Source organism: Exophiala viscosa (assembly GCF_022695815.1).
Source record: "Exophiala viscosa unplaced genomic scaffold EDD37scaffold_15, whole genome shotgun sequence".
Lineage (NCBI taxonomy): Eukaryota > Fungi > Ascomycota > Eurotiomycetes > Chaetothyriales > Herpotrichiellaceae > Exophiala > Exophiala viscosa.
In genome coordinates this window covers 388,382-404,789 of record NW_026944367.1, presented here as the reverse complement: position 1 = coordinate 404,789, position 16,408 = coordinate 388,382, and the positions used below count along the sequence as shown (strand labels likewise).

Sequence of the window (16,408 nt, the reverse complement as noted above, 5' to 3'; positions counted from 1 at the left end):
TGGGCAGCAAAACGCGCCGAGCGCACGTTGGCAGAGGCTCACGAGTATGGATATAACCTGTCTCGTCCAGAGGTCAAGCTTCCTCGACTTCTTGTTCCTCCTTCTGTGCAGATCTCTCTAGTTTTTGATTGCCTTGCAGGAACGCAAAAGACTTTACCTTCTCTGTGCAGCTACCAACCAAAACATGCCGAGAGACGGTTATCTCTACGGTTATCACTACGCACAGAATGATGGTGGTTACGACTGGTCGCGTGGCCGTTATGGTGACAGCGGCACTGACGAAGAAGTGAGTGACCAAGACGGGAAGGAACATAAAGATATCGAAGCCCGTCTCTATCAGAGGGGGAAGAAACACTACCCTAAGGACGACCCGTCCAAGCGTCGTTCGCACCTTAGGGACAGAAGCCCGGATATTCAAAGGTCAGTAATGAGTCTCTTTCCCATACGAAACCCACGGGCGTGCAGATCAACGGTTCCAGTGAACCACCATCAACGTGGCGTTACTGACTGGTGTCCTTGTCCTCGACAGAGCCATAAGATCGCGCGAAGAACAAAAAAACAAAAGGATTGGCGACTCTCGTGGTAGGCGTGCTGGACACGAGACGCGGATCGGCGTTCTCAAGGCCAACCAGGATCAGCTTGCACTCGAGAGGCTCCATGAGGCCGAAGAACTCGCTGGACGACCAAACGGTGCATATGATCCAAAAACAAGACAATTCGGCAGTATCAAGGAGGAAGATTATGAGGCAGAAGGCTTGAACAAGGAGGAATTGAAACAACTGTATGACAGACGCAGAGCGGCGGCGGCGGCGAAGCCTCAATACCCGGAACACGTACACGAAAAGAAGAGGAAGTCGACTTGATAGGCTTTACTGATGCATATACGAGTCTTAGGTCTTGAATTGATTTCTTCTCTCATCTCATTTGAAATGGTTTAAAAGCCTGGGACAGTGCATCACCTCATCCAGTCTCCAATAACCCGAATGCCAGGCTGCCCCGATCGCGAGGACGGAAAGTCCCATATAGGAATACAAGTGCCCATCAGCCCAAGTTATACTGATACAAAAGTCCCACCCACCTGCCCAGAACCAAGTCCTCATGAAAATGCCAAACCCGAAAAAATGTGCCAGTCAAGTTTTCTTCATTTTCCACTTCTGAAATGGAAAACGAATCTACCGCTTATTCCTCGCACTTACGCCATGCCCATACCCAGGCCCTACGTCGACTGGCAGCTCAGCGCGTTGTTCCGGCTCCTCCAACGCCAGAAAAGGACTAAGTAGCGCATCACCTTCAAGACTCTTCCTCACACGCTCCCTCTCCAACTCCCTTCTCAACTCCTCATTAACAGCATCGCGTTCCTCGAGTCTCTTCCTCGCGCCACTGCGGTCAAGAAGTCTCGCCTCCCGCTCCGCCTTCAGACGTCTCTCCAACTCGCGCAGTCGGTGAATCCACTTCTCCTGGCCCGGCCCAGCAGCGCCGGCGTGAATGCTGGCAATATCCGAGCCCGAACCAACACTCGGTGGCGCAGGAGGAGCTTCTCGAGGCGGCGGCGGTAAGGCAAAATTGCCATTGGTAGGCGCATTGGACGGTCCCGAAGGGACCATCAGCCCACGCTCACCATCCCGAAGCACTGAGTTTCGACTTGATATCGAATTCGACCTTAGCGACGCCATGTCCGGCGAATTCAGACCGCCCAAAGTCTCAACAGCCCCCGAAGAATGATGCCGTTGGAGCTCCATATTTCGATGGCGTCTCATGCTCGAAGAGCGGGCAGGAACACCAACAGTGGCGCCATCAGGCGCTTGACCGGGCCCGTCTTGAGTCATCATCGAATATCCCGAAGCTCGACTCTCGTTCCTGTCTCGCCGCTGGTGAAGGTTATGATGGACCTGCTGCTGTTGTAGGAGTGCGAGCTCCGCTTTCAACAACCGATTCTCGCCCTTAAGCTTACTGACCTCAGGCGTCCTGCCCGACATGGGCGTACGAGGTCTCTGGTCGCTGTGCTTCCGCGTCTCCATCTCCGACAATTTGTACCTCAATTTCTCCCAGCTCTCCTCGATGCGTTCGAGCTTTCGGGTCCGTACTTCTAGAGTCTGTTCAAGAGCCTGATACTCCTTGTAAAGCTCCCTCTCAACCCGCTTGATCTTGTCTCTGAACGTAGACAATGTGCCTTCGACCTGCTTGGCAGCGAGCAACAAGTTCCTGCTGAACCCCGGCCAGAAGAGCATGTTTCCTATGACTTCTTGAGACGGTAGATTGCCGTTGATCAGGCTGTTATTGTGAGCCCAGTCAGGACCACACATGGATGACATTCTCTTCCAAAGATTAAGCAAGATCTGATTCCGTTCCGAAAGTTGATCTTTGAGTTGGCTTTCAGCCTGCGCAGCCCGTTTCCTGTCATTCTGGCGCTGCCCTTCAAGTTCGGCAATTCTTGCAGATGCAGACGAGAGTGCGCGAGTCGTTGAGTTGTGACCTTTGTTGGTCCGCTCAAAGTCAAGCTTATCCTGTCGTCGACCTGCCTTCTCACGCTCATACGCGTCTGCCAACCTTTTGCATTCGTGGCCGGTGGACTCGAGCAACGCATCACGGTCCGAAAGTAGACCTTCGCTCTCCTCCAGCCGTTGCCGCACTGATTCCAAATCAGCAGTGGTCTGATCAAGATCTCGCCGCATTTTCGTGACTGCGCTAATCATGCTTGACCGCGAGGCGTTAGGATCGCCAATGATATTTCGCAAGCTCTCTTCAATCTCTGACAACCGGTCTTTGTACGTGGTTGCTTCGATATTAGTCGCCGACAAAGCCTTGCGAACCTTCCGAAGCTCGTCCTTGGCTCCAGAAGCTTCACGATTGAGGTCATTGATGACTCTTTGCACCTCTTGCTTCTCATGACTCGCCACAGCATCTCTCTGGGACCGCTCTTCGTTGATACGGCGCTCCAAGTCTCTGCTCTTCTCCCTTTCTGATTCCAGGTTGAGGTGTACTTTCTTCAGTAATGACTCCAAGTCGCCAATCTTCATCTTATCGCCGTCTTGCTCTTCACGAAGGAAAGCGATCTCATTATGACTACTCTCTTGTTGCACAGTGAGCCGCTGTACTTTGCTTTCGGCCTCGCCAAGAGACTTTTCGAGGTTCTCGAGCTCTCGATTGGCATCGTCGAGTTCTGCTTTGACGGATTGATAACGTGCCAGATTCTGCTGGGCATCTTCCTCAAGACGGACAAGACCTTCAGCGGCCGACCGCATTTCAGACTGCAACACCTTGATATTTTCAGCTTGTGCCTTTAGGTCCTGCTCGAGTCGTGCACATTCATCAACTTTAGCATCAAGTTCGTCGCCAAGGCCATCGATCTCTTCTTGAGCCTCATTTTTGAGCTGCTGAAACGCTTGATCCTGCTCCTCGGCATCCCGGAGAGCATTGTCCCGTTCTTGTGTCAACAGATTCAGCTCCTCGTTGAATTGGTCGGCATCGGCCTGCGCTTGAGCATCAATAGCGTCGAGTTCGGCAAGTGCCTCATCAAACTGATTCTGGAGATTTTGGTTCTCCAGTTTCATCTGAGACACTTCATCGCGTAATTCGTTGATTTTCGTCTCCAGGCCCTCTCTCTCTCGGTCACTAAGTCGAGATATACGTGTGCCGTTGCTTGCTCGGGAATGTGACCTCGCTCGTGACGCTGATCGGTCCAGTATGCTATCGCCAGCAACGCTGCGGAGGCCGCTCATTCGTCCCAACTTCAAGTCCTCGATCTCCTGATATAAGCGTTCCTTTTCTTTGTTTCGAGAAGTTAATGTGGACGCTTGTGCACCTATCATCTTCTGCAACTCCGATACCTCGTGTCTCAGTCTTTCGACCTCCGCAGCCTGAGCATTGGCAGCCTCGACGCTACTAGATCGAGAAAGGCCCATCCGTGTCTTACGTGAGTTTGATTTCGCAGAAACAGACGCATCATTTCTGAGCTTCGTGATCTCATCCCGTAGTCTTTTGTTGTCCTCTTCGGATTGTTCCCGGGCAATGGTCTCGGCCTCGAGCATATCTTTCCACATGTCTCTCTCTTCCCTCGAGCCAACATCAGAAGCAGCTCCTCGAGTATCGCCCAGTGATTTGACCATCTCTGCCAGCTTTCGTTTCTCGGTCTCCTTGGAAAAATTGTCGGACCTTAATTTCTCAATCTCGATTTCATTGATTTCCACCCTCTCGCGGAGATAGATGACTTCCTCTTCGGCAGTAGGACTTCTCTCCTCATCCGTCGCGTAACCCTGGTCTGCACCGGGAGATTCGCGGTTACCGCTTTCCTCGAGTTTCTTCTGCAACTCGCGAACCTGTTTGCGCAGATTGTGATTGTCTTTCTCGAGCCGGAGTCGATCAGATTTCAGTTGTACATTTTCGGTGACTATCTCCTTGATACCGTCTTCTGACCTTTTCTGAAGAGCTTGGTCCAAAAAGTGTATTTTCATCTTCAAGTCGAAGTTCTCTTTGCCGAGTTTCTCGACGGTGCTCCTGTGCTCTTTGAGCGTCAAACCCCTCTTAGGGCCAGGAGTCGTTCCAAAAATGGCGTTGGCCTTTTCGGGTGACATGCTGCGGTCTTGACGATACTGGCGGGCAAAAGTGCCGGGAACCTCCAGATCTCGGACATTGTTCGCGATCACGGTATCTGTCGGCATGTTGAAGTGAAAGGTCGAGGCACGCGGCGTGGACAGGCCGCCACCCTTGCTAGACCTAGGGCTTTCTTCTTCCAAAGTGCTCAAATCTGTCACGCTCGCTTGTCTTCTGGCCCGCTGTTCATCATCACTCATACCTGATACACCGGACATCATGCTTCCCAAGCTGGCCTGCCGGGAGAGGGTGGTCCTAGCTTTGCGTTGTGCTGTGGAGTCTGGCAGTGCACCACCTGACTGAAGGGCGAAGTCAGCTCCCAGAGTGGCGTCGCTGGCCTCGGTGTTTGAACTAGCCATCGAGTCGTACGACAGTCGCGCTTGTGACGAGCGCTTCTGGAGATATTGTGGGCGTTTCGACGGCTTAGAGCCACCGACTGATGCCTGTAGCTGTCCATTCACTGTGTCAGGGACATCCAAAAAGCGATCGTCATAATCGTTCTGCCCCGTGCTCTTTCGCGGCGTTACCTCGCTATCTTCTGGTTCCTGCACCGATCTCTTTCCAGCCCGAGGTTCGTCTTCTCGCTCATTCGCCGTCTCATAACCACCCATTGTCGCAAGAGACTGTACTCGCGAAAGGGTCCGTGCAGCAGCCGCGGCAGTTGGGGAAGAAGACATATTTTCGAGTGCGGAGGTGTTAGGAGCTTCAGGCGTCAATCCATCACTTCCGTCCATGTGGGAGAACTCTTGCTGCTCTGGCGCCGGTGTCTTGTAGCCGCCAGGTGGTGTTCTCGGCGAAAGTACAGTGTCGGTGTTCGTGTTTGGATCATTCTCTCTGCCCTCGTGCGGATAGGGGACTTTTATAGGGTGTGGCTTTTTCCGCACTGCGATGTTATCATTCACAATCCCAAACTGATGAGTATCGTCCGCGCCATTCGTCGCAGAATCTCTCCCGGTCAATTGTGATGCCTCGGGTAGGAAGCTTGACTCGACGTCGGAGAGCTTTTTGTGCATCTCGCTTTCGTCGAGAGCATGGTTCGCTGGCAGCCCGGGATATGTATACCCCTCAGCCGGTTGTAAGAGGCTGCTGGGGTCTTTGGGACCCCGCAAGAAGGAGTCGACAAGCCGTGAATCGAAATGCGAATCCGCATTGTCACTCCCTGCTTCGGACAAGTCGTCCTCCTCTTCTGGATCGAAGCCTCCGGGCACCCTAGAAAGCGAACGGCGCGCAGTCTGCGGTCGATCTGAGAGGAATGAAGACGACATTGTAGGTGCTGAAGCACTGGGGAGCGGTGGCTACTGTTCTTGACAGTTGCGACGTCGCAGGCCGCATGGATTCGAGCCTTGCAAGGACGGTGTTGCGGACATGTGGAGATTCGGATGATCTTGACGCGCGGGATGACGATGTGAATAAGGGCGCGTCGTGACTGTATATCTAGATCTGCGGGCGTCGTTTGAGGCCTTCAATGGCACAACGGCGTCACTCTCGACAATTATGCGCAAGTGCGACGAAAAGAATCGAGGGTCTGCGAAAGGGTCGACTCCGCGGCTGTTTCCAAATCGTGAAGTGCTGGCTGGGGGGGGCACGGTCTGTCTGTCAATCTGTTTCCGCCCTCCCCTGACACTCTCCTGCCACCGAGCCGATTCGCGCCAAGCTCCTTTCCCAATTGGTGCATATCATCAACAATTCACCCTAAGTCAAGACAGGGGCAGGCGGGCTCCGGACTTTTTGAGCAAGCGAACCAATTCAATACCGACACTGATTTTCTTGCATAACGACCTCAACGTGTAGAGCGTTGGGCAAATACGTGAGAAGCAAAAGATGTGCAGAGGTGGAAGAGACTACAAGTGTGTGTGTGGGTATCATCAACATTCATCGCCACTGGCCTCGAGAGGTATCAGTAGCCATGCTAAAGAAACAGAACTGCCAGAGCCCGCCCCCTGTCATTTTGTGTTCTCGTAAAGTCGTCAATCATTCACTGCGAGATGTGCATGGCTTCTCCAGACCACAGAACAGCACATCTGCATCTTTATCATCACTTGTACAATAGTTGGCAGTGCACAAGATGAACCGCAGAACTGGGAAACATTTCATGCCATCTCGTGCGAGGTAGTCAGAACCCTCGAGTCCTTTTCAGCGTGCCGTGAGTCATCTTCCTCCCTCCTCATCTTGTAGATTCGTTCCTTCGTGCCCTGAGCATTCTGCAGACAATCAATATATGTCCGGAATTTGACAATCTCTCGCAGAAGGTAGCTGCTCTTCTTCTCCCAATTGTTCATAGCCTTCGTCGAGTTGGGATGCTTAGTAGAGAATGCTAATAACATCAGACTTCGGAGTTCGTTGTGTTTCTGCAACTCATCCTCAACATTGTTCACGTATGTCTGCAATGCCTTCAGCTGGTCGACCTCAAGCAACTGCGAAGCAAACATGGATTGCTGAGGCGGCGCCCAGTCGTTGATATGGGCCCTGTCCCCAGGCAACTTCGCTCGCACGCTACTAACGTGGTCCAAGGAGCTCCGCATCGACATCTGCGTGCTTGGGCGACCGTTTGAGGGGGCCTCTGACGCCATTAGTGCGTAATTGAGCACTCCATCGCTCCATCCGTATTCCATGTTGCTGATACCGCCCATCATGGGCTCCTTGGAAAGCCTAGCACTCCAATAGTTGGCGGTAGTGACGAACTCTTTGACGATGTCAGGCGTCCCAACGGAGAAAAGATGTACAGCGCCGGTCGGCAGACTCAGAGCCCAGACATAGGGCCGTGCCTTGGAGTATCCTGGAGGTGGGAGAGAGCTGGCGATGGTATGTCGGAGCATAAACTTCCACACTTCTTCCGCGTTATCTTGCCAGTTCCCACCTCCCACGACTCCACCTGCCTTGGGTAGGCGGCTTTTGTTTCGAAGAGATTTGCCCGAATTTGAGAACGAGAAAAGTCTCATCCAGCCCTTCTCAATCACCGCAAAACAGTCAGACCAATTCCTATCCTTGGACCGTTTTTCGACACCCTCCAGGTGACATTTGTGCTTGACGATGCCCTCTTTGGCCCATGGGGCACCACACAGCTCCAGAGACTCGTCCTCAAGTAGGGAAGAAGCCTTCAAGCCCTCATCAACGGGCACATCCAGCTCGAGCTGGTCCTCACGGATGATTGCTTGACTCAGTGCATTTGCGAATCCAATGGAGGACTGATAGTCGGCATGAGTCGCCTCAGTGCCAAGTGAATCAACCGACATAGTTGTGAAGGTCTTACCAAGACTGACTTTACTCCACGTGCTCGATATGGATGGGCTTCCGTTCCAGGACTGCTCGTCTATGCTGGTTCTGCTAGAACCAAAGCCTGCCGCGGAGGGTAAGCGAGGTCGAGATCTGGCTTTGGTCATCCATCGGGCACCAAGAGATCTGCTTTCTCCAAACCGTCCACGATATGAATCGGAGTGGGCTTTGCTGAGTACGCTGGGTGTACGACGTAGCGCGTTGGACCCAATAGTGAGGAAGTTGCTTGGTTGGCTCGAATGCATGTTCGAATCGCCTGGAGCGCCAAATAGTGGCAGTGGCGCTTGCGAGATTGAAGCGTAGACTGATCTCAACACAGACTCGATCTGCATCTCCCATGATCTGCCTATTCTGATGTCTACCAAGGCTTCATCTTCCACGAGGACATAGTCAGATTCGTATGAATGGTCCTGGCCTGTACCATCTCGTGCTTGAACAGTCAGGTTCGGATCATTGGTAGAGCTTGTATTTGTACGGCTTTTGGTTGGCCGTATGGTCTTGTTCGCTTCCGCCCCATGCACAACTCGTTTGATGGTGGGAAGTGTATTGCGGACAAACTGAGTCTTGGTCATCTTTTGCCCGATGTCTGCTAGATGTAAATCGGTGTTCAGAAGAATGATTGAATAGCAAATGGTGTGGACAACATCTACCAAGGTCAGTAAAGGTAACTGAATGAAGGCGAAAGCAGCATACCACTTGATCTGTAGACATGAGAGGGATTACATTCGCACCAGCGCTGTGCAAAAGCATCCATGACTCGATCCATCTGTTGAGTTTCACCTGTGAAGGCGATGCGATCGCAAAGACCCCTGAGAGACTCGATGATGTCTTGATTCGACCAATCGAAGAGCTCCATATATGCTTTTCTCACCCGTTCCCGTTCGGTGCCTGCTTCTCCCAACCAGGCTCCTGCATTTGAGGAATCTACCTGGTCGTCTGTGTTGTCAAAGATCTGTTGAGCCCTGAGTTTTGCAGCGTTCTGGTCAAGCGGTCGAGGCCCCGTTGGTAACACATAGGATGTTGACGGCGCAGAGCTGTCCTCGTGAGGAGTTTCCACAATCATGGGTGTCGTAGGCGCCGAGCGGTAGTCGCTCACATCGGACGCCGATGCCAACTGCGAGGATTCGGAGTTCCTTCGAGACATTTCCAGGCCCTTCGGTCTCTTGTTGGAGGGGATTGGCTCCTCATCATGTGCGATGGAACCTGTGCGTGAGTCTTCGTCCATGCCAGATGAGGGCGAGACTGTGTCAGAGATCCAGGAGCCTTGTCGGATCGTTGCTTGCCTCGGGTTAGGTGTGGGGCTGGCCAGTAGGTTCGCTGATGTCGTAGGATCGAGTCCAACGTCACTCACGTTGCGTCCATTCCACAATTCTGACCGCTCACTATCGGAGAGCTGACTTCCACCGAACACAGATCGCCTGAAAGGCTCCTCTGCACTGCTGCTGTCGGCCAAGAAAGACTGCTGATGAGGGACGCGTAGGGTTGGAGGTTTGGTGTGAGACTTGAGCGTCTTATTGCTGCTGTGAGACTGATTTCGACTGTGACTCCCAGCTTTTGGAAGACTGACCTGTTCTGGTGGAAGGCCAAAAGCAGGAGGTGGACCAGTTGGGGTGTAAAAGCCTTGCATGGAATTTGTCCGCCGATGACCATGGGACGGCAATTGGTCTTCCGCCAGATAGGGGTCCATAAAAGCTCTCAGGCTACTAACTGGACTCGTGCCATCGGCTTGTTCAGTGTCTGGTTTGAGCTCGGTGCTGAGTGTCAGTGGCATTGGTGGCGGTACAATGCTTGAGATAGACTTCTTCCTTCGGCGGAAGAACGAAGACGACTTTTTACTAATCACTGGTTGATTCTCTTTGTTTGCCGATGTATCTGTGGACAGCCGTCGAATGGGCCGTGGCATCCTGTTTGAAGGGGTAGATGGAAGCGGTGCCTCGTCCTGAACAGGCGTCGAACGACCGTCGTATGACTTTGTGAGTGTGTTGGAGTTGTTGGAATTATACTCCGCGGGAACAACGGGGTTCTTCGACGAACCAAAGACTCGTCGGAAGAAGCCCGGCCTTGCAATTACAATCGGTTCAGGTAGATTTTCCAGATAGCTTTTCTGCTCTAGAGTGACGTGAGTAAGGACTGGTGCACTCTTCATGGAGGGTAAATGTGGTACAGGGTCAATGTTCGACCTCGGACCATTGGCAGTCTGTGTCCCTGTCCACGTCCTCTTTACGTACGCGCTCTTTGAGGATTTGGCACTGTTTTTCCGAGCAAGTGCAGGAACAGCAGAGTTCCCGGGCATACCTTTCTGGGATTCCGGCCCAGCAAAGATCACTGGTGTAGGAGCAATGCTGTCTGAATTTGTCGTCTGTGTCTTGGAAGGACGTGGATTACGAGTCCTTGGACCCAGGTCGAAACTTCGGGATCGCCTGTCGCCTGCTGCACCCAATCGACCAGATAGACTTGCCAGATGACCTAGGTCGATACTGGAAGATGTGCTGCTCGCATTGCTTCGGCCACCAGTGGAAGCGTTCTTCTTTCTCCGCGCCTGCCCAGGATGTGCCGCTCGCTGAGCGTCGGACCTTTTCGAACGGACAGACTCTTCATCCTCTCCGAATATACTGGGTAGTCTCTGCATGTTCCTATGATATCTCATGTTGTTTCGGAGAGGCACGCGAGGGACTGTCTCTGGGAATGTTGGCATAGACCTCAGTTCCCCCAATTCTGGCTCGGAAGACACCGAGGAAGAAAATGTATGTCCTCTTGACCGAGCTCTTGCGTCCATATCGTAGCTGTTTTTGCGAGGGGTATAGACCACATCGCCAACACCGCCGGAGAATTGGTCGAGCGACATGACCAGATTGTCCACCATGGACGCCCGAAGGACATGTTTGGAGGAAAAAGACAGATCATGGGGATCTTCGCCGTCGTCATCGTCATTGCCGGGGCCCAGCGAGACCGGGTCGGCACGAAGTGTTCCAGAGCTCAGCATGTATGTCCGCGTAGGCGTTGCCGGCGATTGTCTGGAGGATTGGATTTGAGAGGCAGCAGGAGAAGAGGAGACAGAGGCGGACGACTGTCTTGGAGGCACCGATTGCGCGAGATGCTTGGATGAATGAGTACGAGGACTCTTGGGTTTTGTTGGAGACCCGTATGGTGCATATGCCATGCTCGGCGAGAGCACTAGACTTGAGGACATACTAGGTATGTAGATGGTGATCCTCAATTTGGCTGAGCCGTGTATTAGTGTTAACTGTATTTCTTAGGATTGCGAACTTAGAAACATTGACCGTCCGCCAATGTCGCACGACTGGAGACCGGTAGGATGCCGTTGCAGCACATGTCGTGACTCGATGCGGATTGATCCAAACGTTACATGCAATATCGAAAGATGCTATTGCAGTTGGCTTGCAAGGTCAAGGATGTGTAAGATAGATAAAGGTAAGGGTGGGTTCGGGAACTTTGGATGCTGGAGTGCAGGATGTGGTCCTCTTTCATAAACTCTTATGGGGGAAGCTTCACGCAGCCAAGTTTCAACTCCAATGCCTGTAGGTGGGTCATTTTTTTACCACCTGCGACGCAAGGATAGGGGGTCAATCTGCAGCTAACAATACCTAAAGCAGGGGGGTCAAGAATTATTATTTCCTTACAGCCAAAACCCTAGCTTGAGATCTTGTAACCATCGCCTACCCATAGCTTGGTATGATCGGAAAAGCCCTGGATAGAGTGTGTTGACTTTCCTTGTCAACTTTTGAATGGTAATCAATCTATGACCATATACCTATCAAGACAAGTCACTTCCGCTTGCCATCCATCATTATTTGAACGGTGACTGAACGGCAATGTCATTCCTGCAAGTTTTTTGGTTCGGCACTGGCCATGCGGAGTCGCTGGCCGTCGGAACACTTTGACTACCTGGCGGTTTGCGACTTGTCAATTAAGACAGCACACCACGACCTGACAATCGAGCTGTCTGTCCAGCCATTTCATTGCACAAGCACTCCGGGTATACCTTATACCAGGCGTTGTCTTGGGAAGTCTCTTAGAGCTTGACATGTCTCCTTGCCAATTAGATGGGAACGCAACCCACCATCAGAACGTTTTGGATGTCCCTGAAGAGTGGACATTTTGGAGGGCAGGATTTCCAGCCGAGGTCGATGGACCTGCATTAGCCCTCCCCGCTATCGCCATCGCGAGCCGCGCCACTGGTGGCACCAACTCTAAAACGGTCGAATAGGCGATCTTGCAGTATTCTTGCTCTCAGGTGCTGCAATAATACGCCACAATTCGGCACCGATCCCGTATGTGGTCCACCAACAACGAATGTCGTGCTTCTCACAATAACACCCAGAGTGCCAGGCGAGAAGAACAGTCTATCGTGTCTGGCCTTCAGCAATCTGGAAATTCGTAATGGCGGCTGACATTAGTCGGCCCTGCTTGCTGCACGTAGGCTTTCTGCGCTGAGTCAAATGGCCTTCGCTTGTCATGGCTGTGTTGAAAGCGTCTACACGCAGAAAGTAGCTGTTGCCGCGGAATGTCGCTAATATGCTGCTGTCAAGCCAACTCACAACATGTTCCATTGAGTATGACCGAGCGGTGGTTGTGATCAGACCTTCACACCCAGAAATAGCCATCTCGTTCCCACCATTGTCAAGTTTATACCCAGGATGGTGCAGACGAGCCATATGACAATCCATGCCAACATAGGCGAGAGGAGGAGCTGAGTGTGGTGGAGGAAATGTAATGCATTATAGCCCAAAAATATGATCATGCTCCAGTAGAGGCCGCCCGCAAGGTAGAGTAAGTTGGCAAAGAATGTCGAAGCGCGGTTCGGATGGTTGATGACCGGCATGAGGACGTATTGGACGATGTAGAGCAGGACATAAGGTGGGAAGAAGGCGCGTATAGAGACATCAAAGCAATATCCGAATTCCAGGACCTCAGCGCCTCTTGAACCTCCGGGTGGACCGAAAAGCCCTTGTTGACGCCTGCGACCAGGTAGACCGGCTATCCCTGGTCCCAACAGGCGTCCCACCACGAAATATGCGACTGTTGATACAAGTAGCGAACCGGCAAGGAAATGGACGAGTACAAACATCAAGGCCAGCTTGACGACGGAAGCGAAAGACGGCGTATATGCGAGTGACCATGCGAAGGACGTAAGCAGGAGGAAGAATGACAACAGGTAGGTGAATGAGGGATCTGGACGGTGCCAGGTGTTCCTGGTCTCTGCTTCACAGTCAGCGCATGCTGTTGAGATATCCGGTTGGACTCACGCTTGTGATAGTAAATCGACTTGAACACCTTCTTGGGCGCAATTAGCAGATGTGTCATCTCCCAGACGGCCATTTCAAAGTCCATCTGAGGGAACTTGAAGAGCCTACACAAAGCAGTCGTCAGTAGGCTGGTTCGCTTGTGCAATGCGCCACTGACCTTTTGAAGAACCGTGGGAGGCGGATATCTGAACCTCCCCTTTCGGCGGTTGTGGCACCGAAATGACCACCTCCATACTGGCGAGGAGTTGCGATGCGCGGACTGCTCATGGGCAAGATGGACGCTATGAGGGAGGCAAGATGAGGATGACTGGCCGACCAAACACGCAATGCAACAGTTGCAAGCACGAAGATGGGACAAAGAAGTGTAGCTTGAAATGCGTGGACACTGGCAAGAGGCCTTGGAAAGGTACAGGTAAACAGCCACGCATGGATCGGAGCCTGGCTTGGCATGACCCTCAGCCTCGTCAACACGACCGACTCTACAACTGCGCCCTTGGATTCCGCCCATTGTGCATCAAATGCAGTTTCTCTTATGTACTCTGTCTTCCGGATCGTAAAAGATATTTCATTCATATCATCTTCCTACAAGTCTTCCAGCCTGGAAAATATCATCTCTAATGTACAATATTCCGTCATTATTCATTTGAGACGTTTAGCAGGTGCCGCCTGTTCACGGCCCAGAAGTTGCAGATCATTTCGCTCTTGTTTATAAGTTCGATAGTCACCACTGATGCATGGCTCCAGAAGAGATTGTGTTGAATATTGATCCTGGGAAGACCTCGGCTGCGATTGGAACTCCTCCCACTCTGCCATGCTTGCCTTGAGCTTGGTACCAATACCAATCAAAGTCTCTTGGATGTCCTTAATCAAGTACACGCTCTTCCCAAGCTCGTTGAACGGATCCGCTGGATCTTGCAAAGTCATGAGAAAAATGTCTCCTTTGTCACGCACTCCCATACGTCTTTGACCAGCGAGTTCTTTTTCGAACATTGCAGACGTCGCTGCGAGCTCCTTCTCAGTGGCCAACGGTTTTTGCCTGTGATCGTTATTGCCCAGATATTTCGGGAAATACCGCAGAGGCCGCGTAGAGATGCCTTGAGAAGTAAAATCGATCTTTGTGTACATGTCCAGAAAGTACAGCAACTGCTTGCCAGCATCCATGCGGTCAATTTGGCCCTCGGAGAATTTGAGAGCCGCCACAATCATGATTATAAGAGGATAAGAAGTTAGTCCTCCGTGACTGCCAATGTTAAGTCCTCGCATAGTCATTATCTGTTTGATGACCTTGAACAAAGAGCGAAGGGTCGGAAATTCCTTGTCGAAGGCCTTGACGTACTCGGTGTTGTCGAAGGCCCTTGGGGTGCTCTGAATTTGGACTGGTAAACCAGATCGCCGATGTTGACATATCAGAATAGGCACTTTGGCATGCCTCACGTTGATGAGCACCTCGACAGGGCACGCCCCGAGATGGACCTTGCGATGGTTTCCGCGGAACGCATTCTCTAAGAATCGGAGAATTTCATAAGGTGTTTTGAGCTTATTCATAGCTCTCGGGGAAAGGGGGTTCGTGATATTGAGATCCAGATCTGATAGAGGATCGTCAAAGCCTGATGCTCGTGAGCCAATTACGTCGACATCCAAGTTCGGATCAGCTAGCTGGATGGTTCGGATGATTTCCGAAAGAGCGTTTTCCGCAGCCCGTTTCTCGTCTTGCGAAGGAGCGCTGTACTCTCCGAAAGCTCGAATCTCGGCAGAGAGTCGATCCATAGCCGAGATCCAAGTACTGTCTTGCGGTTTAGCAAGACATGCCATCCAAGGCAGACGGGACCTTGTAGGAAGTGTCTCTGCATCTTCTTTCACTCGCCAGAGAACAGTCACATCACGATATTTGCCTTGGTTGTCCCTACGCTTTCGCCGAGTGTACCTGTCAGACCTGGCAGAAAGCAGCTCAACCTTCTTGCTGTCATTCCACGTGCGTGTCTGTGGGGAGCTTTCTGATTCCGTCCGGGCTGGTCCGACATCTTGGATTTTTGACGGATCAGAACCTGGTGCATTTCCTTTTCCCAAGCGCTTGCTGTGGCCTGTCTGATCGACTTTCCGTATGAGCGAGGTTCGGTTTGCCTCGCGATGGGCATCGAGGGTATTGCTTAAGCTGTTAATGTCGATATTTGGTTCATGTGGGAAGGTTAGAGGCGGAGCATCCGCTGAAGATTGCTCGCCTTCGTCATGGTTTATGTCGGCAGCCAACGAATTGCCATGGTGGATGTAGGCAGCCCGGACCGCCTGGGATCTGAGGTGGAGCAGGGTCGAAGCATTACAGCGACGAAGAGAGGCGTAGGCGCGTGGAAGAGGTGAGACTGAGGGCATGCGGCATAAGAAAAGGCGGCAGTTGTTGTCAGACTGTTGAGATAGAACAGACTGTGCAGCAGTCGGTGAGGACTAACGAAATCAGAAGACCCTCGAACTCTGATTCGAGATACCTAGGTAGTGATCAAGAACTAAACAGTCACCGAGGAATGGCCCATGGAATGCATAGTATAGTAAAGATTCGTATGTGAAGCCTGATTGTTTTGACAACTGCATTGGTACATGGCGGTCCACGAGAAAACGCTGCTCTGGCCGGCTTGTAGGAAAGAAATCCGCCGACTGACCAATAACGTTAGCACGTTGACACTTGGGGGTTCAACGCCTATGATGCCGTGGGCGCTCTACTGTACATCCACGATTGCAAATCTAATGGGATCTATTGGGGCCATTGACCCTCGGGGGGAACAAAGAAACAATCATCTGGTAGGATTCTGCACTGTAGATAGAAGACTCCTACCTAGTCAGCACTATGTAGATATCAAGCAATAAATATGTCTATTTCGAATCCAATAAATGGTCAGACCATGCCACTCTTTCGACTGCAATACTGTCTACCTGTAACTTGGCGTACGTCAGGTCCGAATACCACGAGACCTTTGAAAGCACCACGATTGTTCTCTTTCAGCGTGAAGGAGCGATAGGTTCATTACAGAAGACTGTACTGTGTAAGAAGTCGGTGTGGGATATATTGGATAGCATGTGCACACGTTCAACGGTATCACTCCACTAGGTATGCCTGCAGCAGCTACTGTAAGTTAAGGGAAGTTGACGCGACTCAGTCAGCGTCTCGTAAAGGTACCGGTACCAGTCAAGCCGGTGTCTTTTACCGGATTAGAGAGGCCCAATGCTTCCATCCAGCCAATCCACTACCAGTTTCTCTCCATGATGTTTCGCTTTTCCATTTTCTAGCG

The 16,408-nt window shown here is 51.8% G+C and overlaps 4 protein-coding genes across 4 annotated transcripts; all 4 read right to left on the bottom strand.

Annotated features, from left to right (window-relative positions):
- Positions 1-926: 926 nt before the first annotated feature.
- Positions 927-5,969, bottom strand: EDD37DRAFT_196526 (uncharacterized protein). The gene has a single exon (XM_062810142.1). It carries the CDS (start codon positions 5,853-5,855, stop codon positions 1,173-1,175), a length of 4,683 nt encoding a protein of 1,560 aa, XP_062665775.1. The 5' UTR covers positions 5,856-5,969; the 3' UTR covers positions 927-1,172.
- Positions 5,970-6,680: 711 nt separating this feature from the next.
- Positions 6,681-10,846, bottom strand: EDD37DRAFT_570321 (uncharacterized protein; the record flags this gene model as incomplete). Its single annotated transcript, XM_062814269.1, has 2 exons — positions 6,681-8,509; positions 8,557-10,846. The coding sequence occupies 2 exons, from the start codon at positions 10,844-10,846 to the stop codon at positions 6,681-6,683; spliced, it is 4,119 nt and encodes a 1,372-aa protein (XP_062665774.1).
- A 1,614-nt stretch (positions 10,847-12,460) lies between these two features.
- EDD37DRAFT_675239 (UNC-50) lies at positions 12,461-13,397 on the bottom strand (the record flags this gene model as incomplete). Its single annotated transcript, XM_062819535.1, has 3 exons — positions 12,461-13,083; positions 13,131-13,234; positions 13,288-13,397. The coding sequence occupies 3 exons, from the start codon at positions 13,395-13,397 to the stop codon at positions 12,461-12,463; spliced, it is 837 nt and encodes a 278-aa protein (XP_062665773.1).
- A 277-nt stretch (positions 13,398-13,674) lies between these two features.
- On the bottom strand, positions 13,675-15,727 carry EDD37DRAFT_642482 (DNA polymerase sigma subunit). The gene has a single exon (XM_062817369.1). The coding sequence runs from the start codon at positions 15,495-15,497 to the stop codon at positions 13,770-13,772; it is 1,728 nt and encodes a 575-aa protein (XP_062665772.1). The 5' UTR covers positions 15,498-15,727; the 3' UTR covers positions 13,675-13,769.
- Between the last annotated feature and the right edge of the window lie 681 nt (positions 15,728-16,408).